This window comes from Phoxinus phoxinus (genome assembly GCF_949152265.1).
Source record: "Phoxinus phoxinus genome assembly, chromosome: 21".
Lineage (NCBI taxonomy): Eukaryota > Metazoa > Chordata > Actinopteri > Cypriniformes > Leuciscidae > Phoxinus > Phoxinus phoxinus.
Window position 1 is genome coordinate 17,717,450 of NC_136896.1, and position 22,942 is coordinate 17,740,391.

The 22,942-nt window shown below is 38.0% G+C and overlaps 2 protein-coding genes across 5 annotated transcripts in view; both read right to left on the reverse strand.

Annotated features, from left to right (window-relative positions):
• rsph10b (radial spoke head 10 homolog B) overlaps nt 1-20,939 on the reverse strand; it is a 231,345-nt gene extending 210,406 nt beyond the window's left edge. The window contains exon 1 of the mRNA XM_079596117.1: nt 20,914-20,939. The gene's annotated coding sequence lies outside the window, so the exon portion shown is untranslated. The remainder of the gene's footprint in view (nt 1-20,913) is intronic.
• The window catches only part of rnls (renalase, FAD-dependent amine oxidase), a 76,217-nt gene that overhangs the window by 51,190 nt on the left and 2,085 nt on the right, over nt 1-22,942 (reverse strand). For 2 of the 4 annotated variants that reach the window (XM_079596149.1, XM_079596147.1), the window contains exons 2-4: nt 16,322-16,427; nt 16,038-16,183; nt 13,833-13,991 (exon numbers count right to left, since the gene is read on the reverse strand). In XM_079596149.1, the coding sequence (XP_079452275.1) occupies nt 13,833-13,991; nt 16,038-16,183; nt 16,322-16,427 (411 nt within the window). Of the gene's footprint in view, nt 1-13,832; nt 13,995-16,037; nt 16,184-16,321; nt 16,428-22,942 lie in introns of all 4 variants that reach the window. The other 2 variants (XM_079596148.1, XM_079596146.1) reach the window with 1 other exon arrangement.

The window sequence follows — 22,942 nt, forward strand, 5'->3', positions numbered from 1 at the left end:
TATGTTTCAGTTTAGTTTGCTCCAACCCTGGTTTTAGGCACCATGAAATGCGTTTGGCTTTTAGCAGTGTTCGCCATAGTAACTTACTAAGTACTTGTTGAAATTCTTAATATTTTTCAATCTCGTAATATTCTGCAGAAGAGAGAAGTGAATCTCGCTGATTCTTTTTTTATCTCAGTTTCGCTCTTTCTCAGCATGTGATTGGCTGTCACACCTAAACTCAGAATCAAAGCCCAAGTTGACAGAGAAAGTTTATGATCAGACCGGGAGTTTGTTCAACTACCATCATGGTACGGGCCCATGGCATGAGGGTAAGCAAATGATGAGAGAATTTTCATTTTGGAGTGGAGTATCCCTCACCCTCGTGTTGTTCCAAACCTATATTACTTTTTTTTCCCCTTTGTAGAACAGAAAAGGGGTAAATTTGGAAGAATTTTTACACAAAAATCTCATGCACAAAATAATCATAATTAAATAAAATAACAGCATAAAGGTAAGTAAATTATGAAAGAGGTTGCATTACTGTGGGAACTGTTTTAGCAGCATTTATACAAATTTGCAGAAATATGGCAAAGTAAAAAGCCCAACATTACATTTTAATAGTTTTTTTTTAGTATCATTCAGAACAAACGGCATTCCAAAATGGCTATCTTCAAATGTGCAGCAAAGTATCGTGGACTGCGTACAAATTTGGCCAAATGATAAAATACATACTGGGTTGACTCAAACTAAAATACTGAATGAAATAAATGCCACATCCAGCATGCAGAGAAGTCCAAAACAAGTTTATTTTTGAATTTGGGTGGTCATTTTTTTTCACGTTGGCATTGTTTGATTGTTTGAGGCAACATTGTTGCAAGCGCACCAACTCCCAAGCATTCATCATTGTTCCCTGGAAGGGCTGGCCTTTGCTGCTTCCCTCTGGGACGCCACACAGCAGCACAGCATACTGGAAGGCTACACAGAGAGCACAAGAGAGCTGAACCATTTCCCAATTTATGATCTCTCAGCCCTTTAAAGGTTGATTTAATATTTGCCTGAGAGGTTCTGGAAAGCTTCCCGAAAATAAAAAGGACGAGAGAACCCCCTCCACCCCACCCCAAAATAAAACAAAACAAAAAGGGAGTCGAGTGTTGTTTATCTAACATTTAATGCACTTGTTGGTGAACTGTGTCCAAAAATAAGAAGTATTTATTAGTCTGGGTGAAGTGAAGGGGGCCTGACACCATTCAGCTTCAAAGGGGATTTGAACAGGAGCGAGAGGTCCATCATTAGCCGTAGCTCCTAATGGACCGCGTTTCAACACGCATTCGCTCAAATGTCATGTGATTGGGATGATGTACAGCACGTTAGGAGGGAAGAGACCTGAATTGCTTTTCCAACTGCTCACCGAGAGCCAGGTTATATTTAAGTCACTTGAAAAAACAAAGCCAATGAGATGCATGCTTGGTGCCAAGGCAAGCTGAAGCTAGCGCTGCCAAACCACCTGAATGTGAAAGCACTTCATCTCATGTACGCAATTAAAGCGACCTTATAGATGCCTCCAAGTTGTCTGAAAACTTTTAGTATCCAAACACTGATAAATCATCACTCTTATTTGCCATGTGATTTAATTAAAGGTGACTCATAAATAGGCCTCCATGTAGGCTGGATTCACTTAAATGCTGATCTTGTGAATGAGGTTTTGCCCTTCAAGTTTTAGCCTGAAAAGAACTTCAAATGAGGGCATTTTTGGTTTCGAATGCGGGAAAGTCTTTAACACATGCTCAATCTTTTCATATGTCTGCCAAATGTGATTAAACATGCAAAGAGCCATAGTGTGCGCTGTAATTCATCCACAACACGATGTTCTTGAGGATGTTCTCCATCTATTAAAGAAGCTTATATACACATTAGAGATAATAGCCCTCACTGTAAAACATATCCAGGTTTTCTCCTACAGCTCTGGCCCAGAACACAGAGGAATCTGTGGGCCAACTACAGATCATCCATAAACCGCAGGCTTTGGCCGATGCTATAAATGAAAACTTCTCAGCTCTTTATATCCGGAGTTTGAGCCCTGGCCGCTAGAGAGACGGATGTGCCTCCACAGCTGCAGGCCACTTTAAAGCGGCACAGGTTTTCAGGGATGTTTATTAATGTTTTTCGCTGGAGGGACTTTTTTTCGGTTTCCCTGCAAACAGGGCAATAATGGACACTTTTGTGTAGCCAGGTAAATGAAGACGAAACCGCTCTGATGTCAGCTGAAATATCTGCTGGATAAACAAGGCGACTGCCAACACGACCGTGCGGTTTGTTTCATAGATAGCTCGAGTGTAATTTGGGACCAAACAGAGACATTTAGGGCAGCTACCTGAGGGCTTCGGCGCTGACGTCAAGCCACATGTTATTTTAAGCAGTGGGTCAAAGGTGATCTATTTTTTTTTACAGAATATTTTGCCCCAACATGGTGAACTGAAATCTATGTTATAGTGTAAAAGTCTGTTTTTAACTAATGGACAATGCTAAAAGCCTTCATCATAAATGTGTATGGAGTGTCTGGCGCTGCAGTGGACTTTTCAGTGATGTGGTATAGGAAATCAATATGTCCCATTTCTAACTCCAGACTCATTCAGAGAGCAAATAAAAGCTGCTTTAGTGTGGCAACGCAATCAATTTGGTTATCTAAATTATAGTAAATTACTTCAGGAGTGTTACAATGCTTTACGGATGTAATGCAAAACATTTTTAAACTATCTAAAATCCAGCCCAGGCTCATTGTAAAAACGTGACTGTGGCGACATTTTTGATAAATTATATTGATGCTTCTTACATCTTTTGCGAAACTTTCAATGTGATTGTATAGTAAGTGAGTTCAGGAAACAGATGATTGTGAATCTGCGACATTTTATTAAGTTGTTTGTTATGGCAGTTCGAAAATGGTAAATGTTATTGGTCTATTGGGTTTGCAAACACTTAATTTAAACTTGACTTGTACCCAAGCGTTCCACCTCGCAAGTGTACCAGGTGAGCTACAGAGCAAGTTTACTAAGTCAGAAAAGCAATATGGAGTTGATTATGTGATGCAAACATCAAAATGTATTTGTTTACAAATCACGCACTATGGTAAAAGTGTTTTGAGGTCATAACATAGTATCGTACATATAATCACATAATATAGGACCTGTGTACAAATAAGTATCTATTAAATTGCTAATATTCCCCTGAAATCATAATTTGTGTGAAAAGGAATAAAAGTTATTGGTGTTTTACTGCCACAAGTGTTAATTTCACCTAGAAACGGCAGTGAATTGTATGTACAGATAAGTTTTTGAAGGTAGAGGCACATTTGTTCACTAGGTTGCTAAAACCATGGTACGGCGGCCTACAAAATATTTGATGACAAAATATCCCTCGTCCCTTTTCATAGCATGAAAAGAAACAAAAAAGTAACACTTGCATAAGTAACCTTGCAAACGCCATATTTTTGGATAATTTATGAGCTGACAAAAGAAAGCAAACAAAATAGGAGTGCTTTCCCATTAACAAACAAAAGCTGACAAAATGGAGAATGGCGTTATATAGGTAGCAAGTAACGCTTCAAGGCAGGTCTTAGAGAAGGGTGTACAAAGAGCTTTTACAAAAACATCATAATGTGGTACTATGTGCTTCCTCAAATATATGACTAACCAGTGTAAAACACACATTCTTCCTGTATTTAAAAAAAGAAAAAGAAAAAGAAAATTCACACAGATCAAGCTCTATTTTAAAAGGGCAGACGGTTATTTTTTGTGCAGTGTAGTTGAAGTTAAATCGGGAGCGCATGATGAAACAGACGAAGCAGAGAACTGACATGCAAATGTGCATTACTCATGAAAGATCATTTCAGTTTTAAGATGGCTTGGCAAGGGAACTGCTATTAGGAGCACGACTTAGCCAGAGCCGTTCCCGGCCTTGTCAAAAGAAGCTCTTTCTCTGCATCACAAATTCCTCTTAATTTAGAGGGCAATTCACTGCTCATTCATCTTCTGTTCTAATCCAAATACAGATCATGGCACTACCCAAAAATGGCATTCGCTCTTGGCACACCAGGGGTGAGATTATCTCAAGCCTCTGAAGTCACAATGAGGCTCTTCAGGCAGCGGAGGATTTTACACTCACAACTCTGAGGTTTGGCCTCAATTTCTCACATGCTTGACTATGGTGTCTTCTTTTCTGGGTGTGCCTCTAATTTTAGTTTTGTGCATTTTACATCTTCCTCTTTTTATGCAAAGTTTCCTGAATGAGGTTTGTATGAAGAGACGTTGAAATGTATGCAAAAAATGTGTATGTTTCTGCAACAAACATGTGTGATGCATGCTCTGGTTAAAATCCTTAAACAAGCCCTGTTCTCAGTTGGATGTTCATTTGAAAATAATTATGAGTTTATTCATTAAAAAAAGGTAAATAAACAAAACACTTATTAAACTAACAAATATAAATGTATATTTAAAATTATTGAATTAATTAAAGGGATAGTACACTTAAAAATGCTAATTGCTCACCCAAAAATGCAAATATCATTTCAAAACTTTATGACTTTCTTTCTTTTGAGGAAAGATATTTTGAAGAATGATGAAAATCAAACCTTTTTGGTGACCATTGACTTCCATTGTATGGATGAAAAAAAGAAAACCACTGAGACATTTTTTAACAATATTTTCTTTTATGTTCCACAGAAGACATTCATACAGGAGGTTTGGAATGATGATGAAAGTGAATGATGACAGAATTAGCATTTTTGGGTGAACTATCACTTTCATGTTTAAAAGTAAAAAGTAACTGTTGGTTAAATAATAAATTAAATCACTTGTTTAGACTAAAAATATATATACATGGAAACATTTATTATATTTATGTTTAACGTGTGAATTAAATGTAACAAATTAATAACAATAAATTATAATACAATTAGTAAATCATTTTTAAATATCTGCATTGGCCTGTTGCGTTTTTCAAAGGGATAGTTCACCAAAAACTAAAAATGTTGTCATCAATTACTCACTCTCAAGTTGTTTCAAACCTGTATGAGTTTCTTTCTTCTGTTGAACACAAAATAAGATATTTTAAATAATGTTGGTAATCAAACAAAAGACCATATACATGTACCGGTAGTAGAAAAAAAAAAATACTATGGACGTCAATGGCTACCGTTAACTGCCTGGTTACCAACATTATTCTAAATATCTTATTTTGTGTTCAACAGAAGAAATAAACTCATACAGGTTTGGAACAACATTAGGGTGAGTAAATGATGACAACATTTAAATTTTTGGGTGAAATATCCCTTTGCAAATATCGATTTATTTTAGCAATTTGTTAAAAAAGTCATTGGACGACGGTTCACAAATGCATAGCATATACATGCATAGTTGTATATATGCATATAAAAAAACTGGATGATTAGTAATTTCCTACTACTTAATTCTGAAAAAACAGAGATTCTAATTATTTGGCAAAAACATTCCTCACGTAAAAACCTAGAATACTGTCTAACACTTGATGGCTGCTCTGTCAAGTCTTCGTTGTCAGTTAGGAGCCTGGGTGTGCTCTTTGATACCAATCTTTCATTTCAAAGTCACGCTTCTATTATCTGTAAAACAGCATTCTTCCATCTTTCAATGACAAATGCGGAACAGTAAGTTCAAGCGTTCATGACCTCAAGGCTAGATTATTGTAATGCTATTTTGGGCGGTTGCCCTGCACGCTTAACAAACAAACTACAGCTAGTCCAAAACGCAGCAGCTCGAGTTCTTACCAGAACCAGGAAGTATGACCATATCAGCCCGGTTCTGTCAATACTGCATTGGCTCCCTTTTAAACATTGCATACATTTTAAAATATTGCTGATTACTTACAAAGCACTAAATGGTCTAGCTCCCCAGCACTTGAGTGAGCTCTTAACGCATTATAGTCCTTTACGTCTATTGCGATCTCAAAATTCCGGCCAGTTAATAATACCTAGAATATCAAGATCGACTGCTGGCGGTAGATCCTTTTCCTATTTAGCACCGAAACTCAGGAATAGTCTTCCTAACATTGTCCAGGAAGCAGACTCACTCTGTCAGTTCAAATCTAGACTAAAACACATCTCTTTGGCCTAGCATACACATAACACATTATAAACATCTATAATTCAATGTTAGGCTGCATAGATTAGGTCAGCCGGAACCGGGAACATTTCCCATAAATCCTGATGTACTCGTTACATCATAAGAAGGATGGCGTCTACGCTAATATTAGTCTCTCTGTTTATCCCGAAGTTTACCGCAGTCCGCCGGATCCAGATCTGATAAAGGACCTGCGCCTGGACACGACGACAACGCAGTCCTGAAGTGTCAACTAGTCTCTCCCCTGTGAAGGCCTCCTTCCCTTTACCTCTCTACAGATAAAACGTTATCAAAATGATTCCAGTTAACATGGATGTTATTGTATTATGAATTTCTAAGGCCAGACAAGTCATTTGTTGAGGTCAATTTGTAAAGAAAGACTACACGCCTGCGCACTTATATATTCAAATGCGTATACCTATTGACTAAACCCGTAATACACATGTGCACACCGTCAGCATTTTCACAGATTTGCGTTCTGAAAGTTTACACGGATATGATAAAGTTTTTCAAAATTTTTCAACGCTTGCTATATAAATGAAAGTGACTTGACACATGGGACCAAACAATGTAGACACGTCCCTTTTTACACATTACCATAAAGGTAAATCTATAGACACATTATTTCCACAATTCACAATTTAACAATTACTTTTAAATATGAACTGTTTTAGATGTCAATTAATGCCATTTATTTATTTTATTAATTTAAATTTATTTTTAAATACACTGTGAGAGAGAGAGAGAGAGAGAGAGAGAGAGAGAGAGAGAGAGAGAGAGGGAGAGGGAGAGGGAGAGGGAGAGGGAGAGGGAGAGGGAGAGATAGATAGAGAGATAGAGAGAGAGAGAGAGAGAGAGAGAGAGAGAGAGAGAGAGAGAGAGAGAGAGAGAGAGAGAGAGAGAGAGGAGAAAAAAAACCTATGCCTCCATTGTTTGGTCTCCTGAGTGCCTTTGAGAGAACTGTGGAGAGATGAGGACTAAGTATCCATTTAGCGCACAACACCCAGACAGTGCAGGGGAAATAAGCGTGCCTTTCTGTCAGGAGTCAGAACAAGGGATTACATCATGCCAGACTTGAAAGCAGCAGACCCAGACAGCCACTCGATGAGAGACAAAAAGAGAATCTCTAACCAAGAGGAGGATGATGTAACTTGACACATTTATTGTATTCCGAGCACGGGACTGAGCTCAAGGTAATTGCTAGCCTAACAAAATGCTCAGATATTTATGTTTGGTGGAGGGGAACAAAAGAAGCACCGTTTTAAGTTTAATGACGCATCCAGTCATGCCTTTTATCATATCTGCTGATTAACAACCGCTCTTTAAATTCAACTCTAAAACAAGGAAATAATCAGCATGCTGCCTATCTCGCACAGCCAGGCCCCAAATCAAATAATGTAGCCAGGGAGACTGATTACCACATGAGAGAGCGAGCCTGCCAAAAATAGAGCTTTAATTTCATTAGAAATGAAGAATCATGTTTCTCAACATCAGCAGAGTTTCAAGGCCGTCAGGGGATCCGGGCCGTGTGTTACTGTCGGCCACACGGAGGTTAGCTGCAAAAATGCCCTATTTCAGCACAATGACGTAATCACTTATAGCACAAAGGCTTGCTAAGATGGGGCACCCTGACAGACCTGCAAACGGGCCGGACAGGAAGTAAAAGCACATAATAGGAAAGGGTGTGGGCACGAGTAACAGAGTAACAGAATTGAGTCAATGGCTTCTATATGCAGACATCAATATTGCCTTTGTCATCCTTACATATCAAGCTGCACTTTGCATAAATGCATCTGTAAGTGGTCCATAAACTACCGTTGAGTGAATCAGGAGTTATGATTCACAGCTTCAATCTCATATAAAGAGGTTAGAAGTGGTCATTTAGCACTTGGAAGGCGAATGTAAATTTTGCGCTCCCTAGATTAGAGTGTGACTTTAAAACTAAACAGCTGCTTGGAATCACAAACCAAATCCTGAAGTATGAGCATGAAGCGTTGATAAAATAAAATTTAAAAAGAAATAGTTTCACAGCAGGGAATTAGCACATGTTATACATAATCATTCACAACCGTAGTGTATATAATAAAAACATCAATATAGTTTGGGAAGCATTTACTCAAAGTATTTATCTGGTTAAAGAGCAGAACATCTAAACCGTTTTTGTATAGGCACTGGTTCAACTTCCTCTTTAGGGTCTTCTCTGTCTTTAACCACAAAAGCAGAAATGCTTCTGCATAGGCTTAAGCAAGCTTGCCAAAGTGGAAGTGATTTCTGATCAGATTCTAATTTTGAAATGTACTTGTTCAGCCTCTTACTGTGTTGTTGGAGAACAGGCTCGACCACCTGTTGTAGATTACATACTCTGATGTGCAGGAAGAGCCAGACCCAGCGTTTTATGCTCAAAAATGCACTCTTCATAGTTAGGGTGTGTGTGGGATGTGTCCAAGGCTCAAAAACTGCCCCGAAGTGACAGTGGCGTTACTATGAAGGAAATCAGACGTCTGAGAGCGCTCGAACATGTTATGTCACTCCAATTCAGCGCTTGCAAAAGCTGCATTCCATTCTCTCGTGTTCATTTCTGACAGCTGGTGGAGCACGCCAGTGACGGAAGAAAGCTCGAATGAAAGAATTAAGGAAGAAAGTGTTGCAGAACACAATGAAAAACATCCAGACGTTACTGAGGGGAATTCCTGGCCAAGAAAAGTGCAGAATCTGTCAAGAAGTCGGCTGCAACAGAACGCACTAGAGTTGGCAAAGCACCTCTGGCCCAAATGCATGTTCCATAACCCTAGTCAAACCGCTAACCCGAAATGTTCAGTAATATATTAGAGGAAACAAATCAGAGTCAAGTCCGGAGAGGGCTCCGATCCACATCAGGCACGCCACAGACCAGCGGCACGCATAGAGTCCATTCATCTTTTGCAAATGATACACGCTCATATTTCCTCAGCACATGGAAAGCCGCTGGGAAAACTAAAGTCCGTTGAATGAAAGGATGTGACTGTCACTGCATTCAGGTTAAAAGAAATATGGCTGCTCTGGATTTCATTGGTTTCTATGGCTATTCTGCTAATATACTGTAACCACATACAAACTAAGAGCGAATGTTACAACCATGTAAAGAACTGTTCAGGATGTAGGTCGTCTTAAAATTGCGCTCATTTTGCAAACTTCTGCAAATCCTATATGTAAAAAAAAAATTCAGGTCGGCTTTACACCACAAAACATATGCAATCTTTGCTGGAAGCTGAGAATAGACAACATTCATGTGGAATATGAATTATGTGATTCCTTACATGCTTCATAATCAGACCTTGATATAAAACAATAAAAAAAAAGATAACTTGCAATAGATATATTTGCTAGTCTATGATATAAAAAAAAAATAGCTATGACAAAGTAAAGCCTAGTTTTTTTCTAAATGTCATTATTGAATTGTATCATCTACAGGGTTTTCTGGGGCATTTTGGATTTTCTTGTTGGATTCTTTTCTTTTCTTTTTTGAGATTTGTTTTGTCCACTAAACTGCATGGAATCTGACAAAGAGGACAAAAATAATGGAGTGAACAATGAAAGTAAAATAAAAAAACATTCTACGAGTTGCTTACATGACTCTTTCAACGTCCAAAATTGCCATTAAAACAATTCCAATTAATTTAGCTTTCCCATTGATATTTTTTTTCCACACAAATTATACCTAAAGACCTAAAAATTGAGGTCAGTGGATACTTCTTTGGAATCGTCCTGTGATGAAGCAGGAAGTGTGAGGCATTTCAACGTGCAGCTCGAATCTGTGAAAATTATTTCCAGATTGCATCTCTGCAAGTGCCAGTGGCTCATACCTGCCTGCTGCCCCCAACTGTCCAGCAGCCGACACTACAAACAACCGCTAAAACAGTGACATCATGGCACAGGACAATGAAGACAAAATGAACATATTTTATCTACGTGTTAGTACTATCAATTTTGAGAATGAGCTTTTTTTCCAAACCATTCTAGTTGTATATACATATCGTTCAAAAGTTTGGGGTTGGTTCAATTTTTTTAGGCTTGTTGAAAACAGCTACTTAATATTTTTGTGGAGCAATTGAAAAGAACTGCATCTATTTGAAATATAATTATTTTGTAACATTATAAATGTCTTTACTGTCACTTTAAATCAATGTAAAGCATCCTTCCTGAATAAAAGAATACATTTCTATAAATAAATTAAAATCTTACTGACCCCACAATTTTTAACAATGTAGGCCTATATGATGTGGCATTCTTTGTACACACTGCAATTATGTGGACAATATAAACAAATTGCCCTGGATAGTCAGCTCATCATAATTCAGTCATAAAGGCACCATAACTACATCTAAAATTATGAAGATCCTAAATATAAGAACCACACCTCTGCTAGATGATTCATTTACTTTAAAATTATAAACACAAACCAAAGAATATAGATTCAGCCGGGGCACAAAACGTTACAAAACCTCCAACTGAATATGATGTTCTAGAAAACAAAGATGTACGCAGAAGAAGAAGAAAAAAGTTACAAATGAGAAACATAGCCCACTAAAAATGAAAGATCAGAAGGGTTTAAGGAATTTCAAGAAATGGCTGTAATGTCTCTCCCAGGAGCAGTGTTTTTCTGAACACATGGGTTTTCTCACAGCCCTGACACGAAACAGAATAACACTTAAAAGAGTCCAAAAAGCCATGTCTTGTTGAAGTGGCTTTAAAATAACTATGATTTGACAGGGAAGCAGTTAAATGAGAGCTTACATTGACTAGAGAATAAATCAACTTAAATCTCTGTGGAACAAATCCTCACCTCCAAATCTGAATGGGTATTTAAGAAGAAAACCAGCCAATTATTTGGCCATGATTTTATTTGTATTTGTTTTGCACGAACTTAAGGGCCTCTTGCAGTTTCGACCCTCTTCTAAATTGCATTCGGTTATGAGGAGTCCTGTGCAACTGCACTGTGACATTGATCACATGGCCTCCATCTCCATCCAGACCACTTCAGATGAATTTTTCAGCTGCTCCATTGCAGCCGTTTCATAGCGTATCAACAGTGAAGAGACCCATCCGCCTCTGCCCTACTTCTGCTCTGTGCGTGACACCACAACCATTTAAAGCGCCGTTTTTTCGGCAGCGACTCCTCCACCATTTTCAGCTGTCTCATTCCATTTTTCATTTATCCCTTAATTTGCGATGCAGCTCTTTTTCCGAGCCTGCGACTTTCTCCTCGCACCCTGCATTATTCACAGTTTCTCAGAAGCTCCAACACCCAGAAGACCTAGACCCGACTCTTCCATTTCCATATTTCTACTTAAGGACTTATGTTTTACCATTTCAAACACGTCATACTGAGAATACCAATTTGGACATTGATGCAAGACCTGCAGTCGTGTGGCAGCTGGAAAACAGTTTAAGATGGAGATATGGGGTCTCTGAAGCCCACCAGCCCAGGGCAAGACTGAATGGATATAACGGAGAGGTGGACCTGTGACTCTGAAAACAGATCTGAGACTATTGAACATACAATATGGCTATTGTTCATTTAAACCCTCTGACTACAATAAAAAGATGGTTAAAGTGCCCATATTATGCTATTTTAAAGGTTCCAAATTGGTCTCCTACAATAGGTTTACATGAATCCAAGGTAAAAAAACACTTAAATTTTCTCATAATATACATTGCACATAAAAAGAGTCTGAAAACGGCTCGTTCGAAGATTCAGTCTCTCTAAACCCCTCCTTTCCAAGAGTCTACTCTGCTCTGATTGGTCAGACGGCCCAGTCTGAAAACAGCATCATCTCGACCTGTCGACACCACAAACCAAACTCTTCTAGGCCTCAGCTACAACTACAGTGTTTGAGAACGGGTCAAAGTAGACGTTGTTCATGGACAGATCATATGCTGGTATTATGCAAATATGTTGTGTTCGTAAGTAACAAACAGGAAGCGAGACTGGAATTGCTGTCGACTCATTTCCACAGTTCGGAATTGATTCTTTCTTTTAGGAGACAATAACTTTATTTGTCGTGCACTTTGATTTTTAAAACTTTGCAGACATTTTACATTCACAAACAGCTACTGTATATTACACACGGCATGACATGTAATATTAGAAAAATCATAATAGGGGAACTTTAAAAAAAACATTTTTGATGGTATCGTCCACCCAAAACTTTTAATTCTGTAATTTTACTCACTATCATGTCATTCCAAACCTGTATGACTTATTTTTTCAGCAGAACACAGATGAAGATATTTTTAAGGATGTTGGTTACCAAACAGTTTCGGTTCCCATTGTCTTTTTTGTCCATATAATGGAAGTCCATTTGAATCAAAACTGTTTGGTAACCAACATTCTTCAAAATATCTCATTTTAAGTTCCACAGGACAAATAAAAGTCATACAGGTTTGGACCACAGAGGATAAGTAAATGATGACAGATGTTATTTTTTTGGGGGGGGGTTATAGGGGATAGACCAACACTTTTAAGAATTCAGGATGTAAATATACAGCATATGTAAACCACCATAGGAGATAACCTTTGACCCTAACGTAGTTGTTTGTGTACTGTATGTATGTGTTTTTTGTCTTTAATTTGAGACAAGACAAATGATAATGGCTGACAAAAATGGTGAACCATCAAGGTACAGTGCCTAAATTAAGTGAACACACACATGCTATAGTTGACTAAAAAGAGGAATAAAAAAATCATCTTTTGGAAATTGATCTTAATGCCTTAATTAAAAAAATGAGGAAAACTCCAACCTTTAAGGACACCATTTCTGTTTGAATGATTAATGTATCATAAATAAATACATGTTATTCCTTAAAATACAGGGTGCATAACATCACATACCCTTCACCATACCTAGAGATTGGCATGGTACTTTCCATAAGATCATCTCTCAATGCAAATCAAACCAGCTAGTAGGCTAACTGAAATAAAACCATGCCAATCTCTACAGTAGGTATGGTGAAGGGTATGTGATGATGTAGGGCTATTTTAATTCCAAAGGCCAAGGGAACCTTATCAGGATGCATAGTATCCTGGATCCATGAAATAACTGGCCTTTAAAAATAAAAATCTGCCTGCCTCTATGGGAATTTAACATAGGGGTGTCCTGACTTATGCACCCTGTATTTTAAGGAATAACATTTATTTATTTACGATACATTATTCATTCACAAAGAAAATTGGTGTCCTTAAAGGTTGGATTTTTCCTCATTTTTTTAAATTAAGGCATTTAGATCAATTTCCAAAAGATGATTATTTTATTCCTCTTTTTAGTCAACTATTCATGTGTTCACTTATTCTAGGCACTGTATATCTACCTTTATCTTCTATACCAGGAGATCTATGCAGTAAAAATATTTGTTTTCCTTATTGTTTCAATGTAAGAATTATTATTTGTACAACTTATTTGTTGTAATTTAGCTTCTATAACTGAAAATACATCTGCCCACTGCAGTTCACACCATGCATTAAAGGGAATATTTGGTTATTAGGAATTTCCATTCAGCTCGGTCACTATTTCTAAAATAAAATAAAATAATAAAATGATGCAATTTCACAGGATATTTTGAACAGAAACAGTGGCAGACAGCAAAACCAAAAGTCATATTTAAATTTGAAGGCCAAAGTGTGTGTGTGTGTGGGTGTATTTGTGTTTGTGGTGGTGTTGTACTCACAAGATCCCACGTCTCCTTGCAGCTGAAGTATTTGGGGTACTGGCATGGTTAAAACCACAACGTCAAACTGCTGTGATGCTCCCCCTTTGTGACACACTTCCCAGCCAGCGTCTTTCCGGTGAATGTGAGTGACGTGCCGGTCGTAAAGCACCTCTGCTCCTGCTTGAGTGCGGAGGGGCACAGTTGGCAATTTTGCACATAGCAAAAAGAAGTAGAAAGGAGATAGAAACAAGGAAGAAAAGAATTCCAAAGAAAGTCACGCAGAAGATTATGTATCATAGAAAAGTCAAGATTTGGTTTATGGCACATGCAAATAGTTTTACATGATCCTTAATTTTAAAAACAAGAGTGATGGTGGAAAAAAAAACTAGGGGTGTAACAATACTCTCATGTAATTTGATATAATTCACGACAGTAAAATCACGATGCAATATTAATCGCAATAATTAAAATGCTAAATTTGGTATTACATCAGGGGTGGACTTGAATAGGCTAGGACTTGTTCCTCCTGGTCCCCAATGCACAGGGCAATGGTGACACCAGAATAAAAATATTCATGATTCGGAAACTGAAAATACAGGATTTTGTTAGACACATGCTTGTGGAATGTGGAATACCCCACTTTTTTGTGCAATATCCTGTAAATTCATTTGTCTCATTTATTCATGTTATTATTCAAAATACTCTAAATATGTTTGTTGTCTGTAAATGTTTATAGATATACTTTATACTTCTATATTCTTAAATGTTATTATGTGACTTGTTATATGTGTGTACTGGAAGCATCCATAGCAAGGTAAATTCCTTGTGTGTGCAAGCACACTTGGCAATAAAACTCTTTCTGATTCTGATAATGTAGGCCCCATTTTACTGGTAAAATCAGACATTTGGCATTACCAGGACCCACAAATAGTCCCCCATTGCATTATAATAATTAATATTCAACATTATGTATAGTAGTTTCATGTAGTACGCTTTCAATGCAGGCATTCGTTGCATCTATAAGGATATATCGTTACACCCCTAAAAGAAACCCAATTCCAATTAATATATCTTATGTGAATTAGGCTTAAGAAAACACACCAGTCAATTAAATTAACATCAGGGAAATGGTGGTAAATAGTGGGCAAATTCACACACTTCACTTTTCATGCATATCCCTTACTGTTTTGCTGATCTTTGAACAACTGTGTTGAATTGTGTTGCTTCACAATGTTGCTACATTAAAGCAGTTGCATCTGACTGCTGCTTATTGTTCACATGCAAAACATCCTGAACTGTTTCTAAAGACTCAGTCAGATGATTGACTAAGAGCTGTGATCTTTGAGTTCATAAATCAGCTTGCAGTCTGGCCAAATTCTTCTGTGCTCTCTCTAGGAAATCGGAGTTTTTTTTCTAGAAAGGTAACATTTAGATGGAAAAAAACAGCTGGAAGACTCGGGTCTTGCTGACCCAAAAATAATTTTCTGGCAGGACATTCCTGTTATTAAACAGCTGATGAAAAACAGCTGCTTTATGAACTGCGATAAAAACGGTTATTTAATCTGTCTTGTTTCTCTGACTGTGTGAATACATAAAAAGGATTCCTGTGTGAAATTGCCCTGATGAAAATGTTGTATGTTTTTTAATACATGTTTAAGTGAGATATAGATATTTGCATTATAATCATTTTTGATGAAAAACTGCAGGTTTAAAAGTCTCTTATGCGTGCCATGGCTGCATTTATTTTATTAAATACACAGTAAAAACAGTAATATTGTGAATTATTGTTACAATTTTAAATAATTGTTTTCCATTTTCACCACTCCAGCATCATCACTCCAGTCTTCAGTGTCACATGATCCTTCAGAAATCATTCTCATATGCTTAGTTGGTGCTCATTATTATTTTTATACTTATTATTATTATTAGTGTTGACTAATACTTTTTTGGATTCCTCAGGATTATTTGATGAATGAAATTAAAAAAGAGCAGCATTTTATTTCAAATAGAAATATGCTGTAACATGCATTAAATTGATCAAAAGTTACCGTAAAGACATCTTTGCTGGATAAAAGTATACATTTCTTTATAAAAACAAATATTTCTGACACCAAAACATTTGTATGGTAGTGTATATATCGATATGACTTACAGCAGAACCAGAAGAAGAAATCAGAAATGAAATGCTAGGAAATAAGTTGAACCTGAATTCAAATGACCTACCTGACTCTTTGAGGTAGTGTTTGACGATGGACGAGACCCCATGGGGCGTCACATAGTTCATGATTCCTTCTTCCTTAGACATCATGTCTTCAACAGGAGCAACGAGAGGTTTTAAAATGTCTTGTGCTAAGAGTTCTTCATAAAAACTAAAAATACAAGAAAATGCATTAGTCACTACAAGCAACAAATATTTTTATTAACGAAGCAAAAAAACAACAACTTTTATTTTCAACAAATGATATCCACACCATACAGATCAGATATAGTACTGAGAAGTAGCCCACCTGCTGTGAATACGAGCGTAGTATGGTGTGGCACTTATGTATTGAGCACCAAGGTCAACCGTGCATGAAGGATTGTTTGGACTCCTGCTTGTGGACATTCTTCCTCCTATAAAATTAAATATCATCAGGTCTGATCAATGTGAAACATAAAAATGCTTTTTTTTATTTATCTTTAGAGCTAAAAAAAAAAAAAACTATACTAAACATTTGAATGCAAACAATGATGATTCAGCATTAATGTAAAGAAATAGGAAACCAGACATCAAACTTTTACAAATCATTCAAATATTATTTTCAAAACAATATGTTGTGCATTATAAATGAGTGGAAATGGATACGACATATTAATATCATCGTAATAGTATTGTTTCCTTCTTGAAAGTGGTTTTGGAAACCACTGATGACAATATCAGGAATTTTACCATATTTATTTGAGTTTAGCAACATTGTCAGTATTGGGAGAAATTTCACCACTATAATTAAGTTCAAAAGATGAAAGGCTAAAAGTTTAACACTTTGAAATTCACTGTTAAAAATACTTATATAATTTGATAAAATGCCTACCGGTAAATAAAAATGGGATATAATCATTTTTAAGCACTAAATATGTTGGGATATAACCCTATACATTCCTATTGCCTCTAAATTATCAACATGATCAAAGCTGCTGTAAAAAGCCTGTTGTACACAATCTTCTACAAGCTATACTACGGACAAAATATGAGATGGGAGGAAAAGTTTATTTCAATATTTTACTTTGTCATCTGTTATTCAATTGTTTAAATATAATTGTCTAAAAGGATTTTAAATAGAATAGTTGAACTAGTCTTTTACATCAATGAAATTATGTAGGGGCTTTTTGTCCACAAATTAATCCAAAATTAAAGCCACCCATTATGTGTAAAGGATTCTTTGATGCACATAATCCAAGAAATACCCAATATAAATGCTAAATATTAAGTATTCCAAAAGAAAGCAACAAAAAAGGTTCATCTTGGTCTATCAAACAATGTGTGGTCGAAAGCTGAGCTCTCTCCACCTTCACACCTGATTCCAATCTGCCTACTTCCTTATACAGAGCCACCGTACAAAATAAAAGTCCCCTTCTTTAAATTAATGAAAAACATGTTAAATCATAGTTTAAGTGAACAATTAAGTTGCATTAAATACAATTCAACCATTTAAACTTGAATGGCTCCAGCAATATATAAATATTAAAGGGGTCATGAACTGAGAAATCAAATTTTCCTTAAAGGTCCCATGTGTAAAAATTGAGGTAAAAATATCCACAAAATTAGCTACACGCATCAAAAGAATGAGAAGAAATAAGGGCGATGATGTCATTAAAAAAATGTCAAGTTGTAGTGCTGCAGAGATATCAACCTTAATTAGCATTAGCATTACTAGCCACGGCCCGACAGGTGTCGTAATACCAGTTTCGGCCATGGGAGGCGGTATGCGGGCAACATAAGCACCAGCCAAACTGCAATACACGAATAACTCGCACGGCTTGTGGGCGTACTTGAACCTGATGTCAATCGTGTGGAAAGTACAGTCCACTACTTCATTTCAATTCAGGGAAGAGAGCGGAAGGATGGCTGAAGCCCTTGGCAAGAGACCCCTACCACCACCACCCGCTGCAGGGGAAAAACCGCGCTCTGAAGCACAAATCAAATCAGATATGAAAAGAACCGCTCGTCACGGTCCGGGCTCGAAAGCGCGGGGGACGGCGAGCGAACTGCAGCGCATAGCCCTGTTTTACAACGTTCAGCACTCATTCTGACACGCCCGGGATCGCTTCCCATGCTTTCGCACGCATAGCTAGAGGCAGAATGGTCTCCGTGTTCTGACCGCCGCACTGCGCGGGTTCGAGAAACTGAAACGGAGGTATCAACGCGCCGTGCGCGCCCTCGTTGTCTGAATATTGTTGCTCGCTGACGACAGCAGCCGGCTGTTTCACATTCAATGACTCGGTCGCTAAGGACGGAGAACAATTTGTGGCGCGAACAGGTCATTTGTAGCCTACTGTATCTTTCAACAGTGTTCGTGTTTTTCTTACCATAGTAGAGATGATAGGTTCAAGTGCGCTGTCTGATATTGACCAATGATGTTGACAGAATGCTGTCTTTAATTCAATTTAATTTAATTTAATTTAATTCAAACAATGTGTATATACAACTCAAAATGTAATATGAACAAAACGAATATGAACATATTCACTGGTAAAGGTGAAGGGGAGTAGCTTGAAGATGTCATGTTTCAAAATCACTTTACATCACCCAACGTTCCTCTGGAGGCAAAACGTCCTCTATTAGGCTTCGTCTATGGCTCTAGGGTTGTTGTGAAGGTAGGGGCGGAGCATAGAGACTATGCCGTTTCTCGTCTGTTACTCTAGAGTAGACCAATTCACTTTATGGAGGTATACTGCCCCCATCTGGTATGGAATGTGGAGTATGACTTGATTTTTTTGCCAGACAATACACATGGCACCTTTAAGCTTTTGACATACAGAGTTCATCATACTATAAGAATATCCTGTAAGTTTCAGAACTGAAAACTTCCTGGTTAGTCCAAGCCCAACGAATGACTCATTGTGGAATGTGCCTATGAAAAATAGGTGAAAGACCACCTTTACTTCATAATTGCAACTTTGGTCCGCGCACTGGCATTAGTGACACGAGGAATAAAAGATGGACAACAAATAATATTACCTTCCAAAGGATCCTAATGCTAGGAATGTGGTTCTTTTTTATTAACAACAATGTGCATGTCTCAGTTAAGCATTAGGTCTATTTATTTGTATGCGGTACATTTAGCTGTGGTTTCTTTGGTAAATCAGTCGAAATTTCGGTGCAGGCTTTGTAAACACTTTACGATATAGACTCGACAGTACATGTAAGTAACCGTGTTAATTCTAATGCATGATCTGTGACCAGTAATTTCCGATATGTAATGATTCAGTCAGATTGTGCTCTGCATTTCACCCATCCAAGTGCAGACACACACAAACACCTTGAACACACACCCAGAGCAGCCGGCAGCCATTTTTTGCTGCGGTGCCTGGGAGCGATTGGGGGTTAGGTGCCTTGTTCAAGGGCACCCAGTTGTGGGTAATGCAAGTGGAAGAGAGCGCGGTTTCATTCACTCCCCCCACCTACATTTCCTGCCGGTAGCACTCAAACCCGTGAAACTCTAACCATTAGGCCACAACTGCCCCATCAGTGACTGATTTCTGGACTTGCACCAAAACTCACGTAATAATCATCAAATCTCTTATTTACATTGTGTTTGCACTGGTGATTATGATGAAAGCATGAATTATTGTTCAAAAATCGAGTTACAATGATGAGATTGCTGCATTAATGCGCTCAACATAGCTGCGTCCGAAATCGCATACTTCCCTATAGTAGATGAAAAACAGGTGACAAAAGCAGTATGTCAAAATTCACAGTACTGATAAGAGTAGGCAAAAAAAAAAAAAAACTGGATGATCTCCTACTTCCAGCGAGATTCTGGTGTGCATATGATACTATATAGAACATACTTTTTTAGCAGCCCTGGCCTGAACTAATTACTCCAATTCAATAAGTACCTACTCAAGAGAGTAGCTATGCGATTTCAGACGCAGCCCATGTCTGTGATCAGCTACATGCTCATCACTGCAATCATGCCACAATCTAAATAAATGCTATAGATCTATACAATGCTATAATCAACACTTATGGTCTCGCGATTAGTTAAAGCTGTAGGCCATAACATTTTTTTGTGTTAAAAATGTACAAAAATTATATAATGAGCGAATACATCATCAATCCATTTTCCAAACTGTGTTTTTGTCATCTCCTGAATCACTAAGGGACACCTATAATAAGTGTTTATATTCAGACTTTTTTAGACTGGTTCGGGTCGTACCACTGCGGAGTGGCCATTAAAGGGCACCTATTATGACATTTAAAATGTTCCTAATGTTGTTTAGGGAGTCCCCAACAACAGTTTTACGTGCATGCAATGTCAAAAAACACTTTTGTTTTCGTATAATAAGCATTTATTTTTACCTGATTTGCTCACCGACTCCCAAATTATTCGTTCAACCACTCGTTTTTCCAAACCCCTCTTTTGCGCGACGCTAATCTGCGTTGATTGGTCAGATGACCCAGCAGTGTTTACAGAGATAATACTTATTGTTTAACACGGAGTACAATGATGCTTTTATCAATTAAATCGTGTTATAATAATGATTATAGTCCACTGCTTTGTAGTTTGTAGTAAAAAACTAAAAATAAGATAAAGAATTTAATGTTACGTTAGCGAGCATAGCCCAGAGTTCATATTGTAAAAGCACAATCAGTCTTTGTTTGCATTAGCCCGATGCATAAACATAACGTTTTTACAAAAAAAAAAATGCAGTTACGTTACTACGAGGTATTATTCTATTCTTTAAGATAACTCCGAAAACAACGACAAACACTTCACATATCTCAATACAATTGTCATTGAAGACCTAGAAGCTAAACGGTGCTTACACAACAAACAAAATAATTATTAAGCATGCTACATAAAACATAAAAGCAACAATTATTAATAACACTTACAGGTTGTGATACGGAGGAGGAAGCTGATGCAAACTTGGAACTGAACCTTCCTTCAATATCAGCCGGCTCGCGAATCCAAGTTTGATTGCATTTAAAAAGCAATCGTCTTCAAAATGGCGCGAACAAAGCACAAGGCTCGGACTATACTTCTGTGGTATAGTTGTATATATGAATTGCAGCCACTTAGTCTTCAAATGCTCCTCCTTGGGCAGATGAAAAAAGTTGGCTTTTGAGTCGCACTTCAGAAAACAGCGTCTCGTCGCCCTGACGTTTTCCCTGGCCTTGGAGCGCAATAAGTGGGCGTATCGTATTCAAATAACTTGTTGACGTCATCTAGTCAGAGAAAAAGCTTCGGTCTTCTAACGATTCATAAAAATGACTCAGAGTCGACTCTTACTTTTGAAAGACAATAACTTTATATATACGGTGCACTTTCATATTTCAAACTTTGCAGGATGTTTTTGTTCACTTAGATCTATGTTACACACTACATGAAAGGTAAATTTCAAAATTCCATAATAGGTGCCCTTTAAGTACCTGCGTGGTTCGTCATAGACAACAGAGCGAAGTACCTCCGGCGGTAGTCTCGCGTAGCCAGACCTTCAGACTGACGGCTGAAGGTCTGGAATTCATAGCAGCTTTCTTTGGCCAAGGCCCGCCCATAAGGCAGTTTGACCGACATGTCAAACAACCAATTACAGTTAGTTTCGTTCAGCGTCACGTTTCGGGGCGTGGAAATGTCCCTACAACAACAGACCGGCGTGCAACAAGTCTCCACTAAGTGCCTCAAACAAAACTCCTGGACAACTCTCTATGCCGTGAACCTCGCATTCTTTTGAGAATCCTACGTTTAGCTGATCTTGATAAATGCTCATTGTCACTCATGTAAACACAACAGTTTTTCTTCCGCAATCACACGTCTGCGCTTTTTTTCCCGGCGGACCGAAAATAAACGCGACACTCGCGCCCCCCGGAAATCCGATAAAATTCAACGAATCAGATGACGACTTCAACATTCCTGAAGTGTTTCCAGTTAAGTGTACCATATGCATCAGACGTTTAGCCAACGTTCCGTGGGCGTGACGTCTGAGGCTGAGACTACTCCGGCGGCAACAAGGTTCTTCCACAAGACACATCTGTTTATTAACCGCTAGTTACGGACTGCAGCTTTAAACTTGAGAGCTGTAATAGAAAAAACTTGCTAAAAGTTTTTGAGAGAGTTAAACATGTAATACTTAGCTATTTCATATACAAAAATATTAGCCAATCGAAGCAGTGGGCGTTTACACTGAAGCAAGTATAGGACAGTAGGAGTTACCCGATCAGCGGGCGAGGCCATAAACAGAGGGGCGTTTTCCACCTTGTTAAAGGATAATTCTGGTATTTAACACCTTGGGTGCTTCTCAATATCCCTCCTCATCTCCTCACTCCTCCGTCCTCCATCCTATGACCCGGAAACCGATCGAGCTCAGCCATCTTGAAGGACATCTCAATTCTCTAATTGCACCGCGAGGAGGCGAGGATCGAGGAGTGAGGAGGCTTCCAGAGGAGCTATGAGCGAGGATACACAGGTGTATCCTATGCGGAAGTGTTTTATTGACTTAACGTGACGCACGTGTAAATTCTCCTCCCCCTTCACATCGGTCACAATAATTTTATAGCTATATAATTTTATTGCAGTTTATATAAACCACACGTCACATATTTCAACAGGGTATCTTGCTTTATTATTATTTATTATGAATTTCTTAAATAACCAAACTTCAACAACATAAGGGCAGATCTTTTTAGCGCTGCTGATGACGCTGTAAAGTGACGCTTGAGTGATCAAGTATTCCAATGTATAAAAAAGCTTTCATTCGATTCCTCCGTCCTCATTTCCTTTCCTTGCAGCCTTCCCCCGCGTCCTCCAGGGGGTGGAGCTGAGACGCGAGGAAAGGAAGCGAGGAAAGAAAACGAGGATGCACAAATAAGAATTGAGAAGCACCCCTTGAGTCTATATTGTAGTTTGTTTTGGATGAACAAGAGT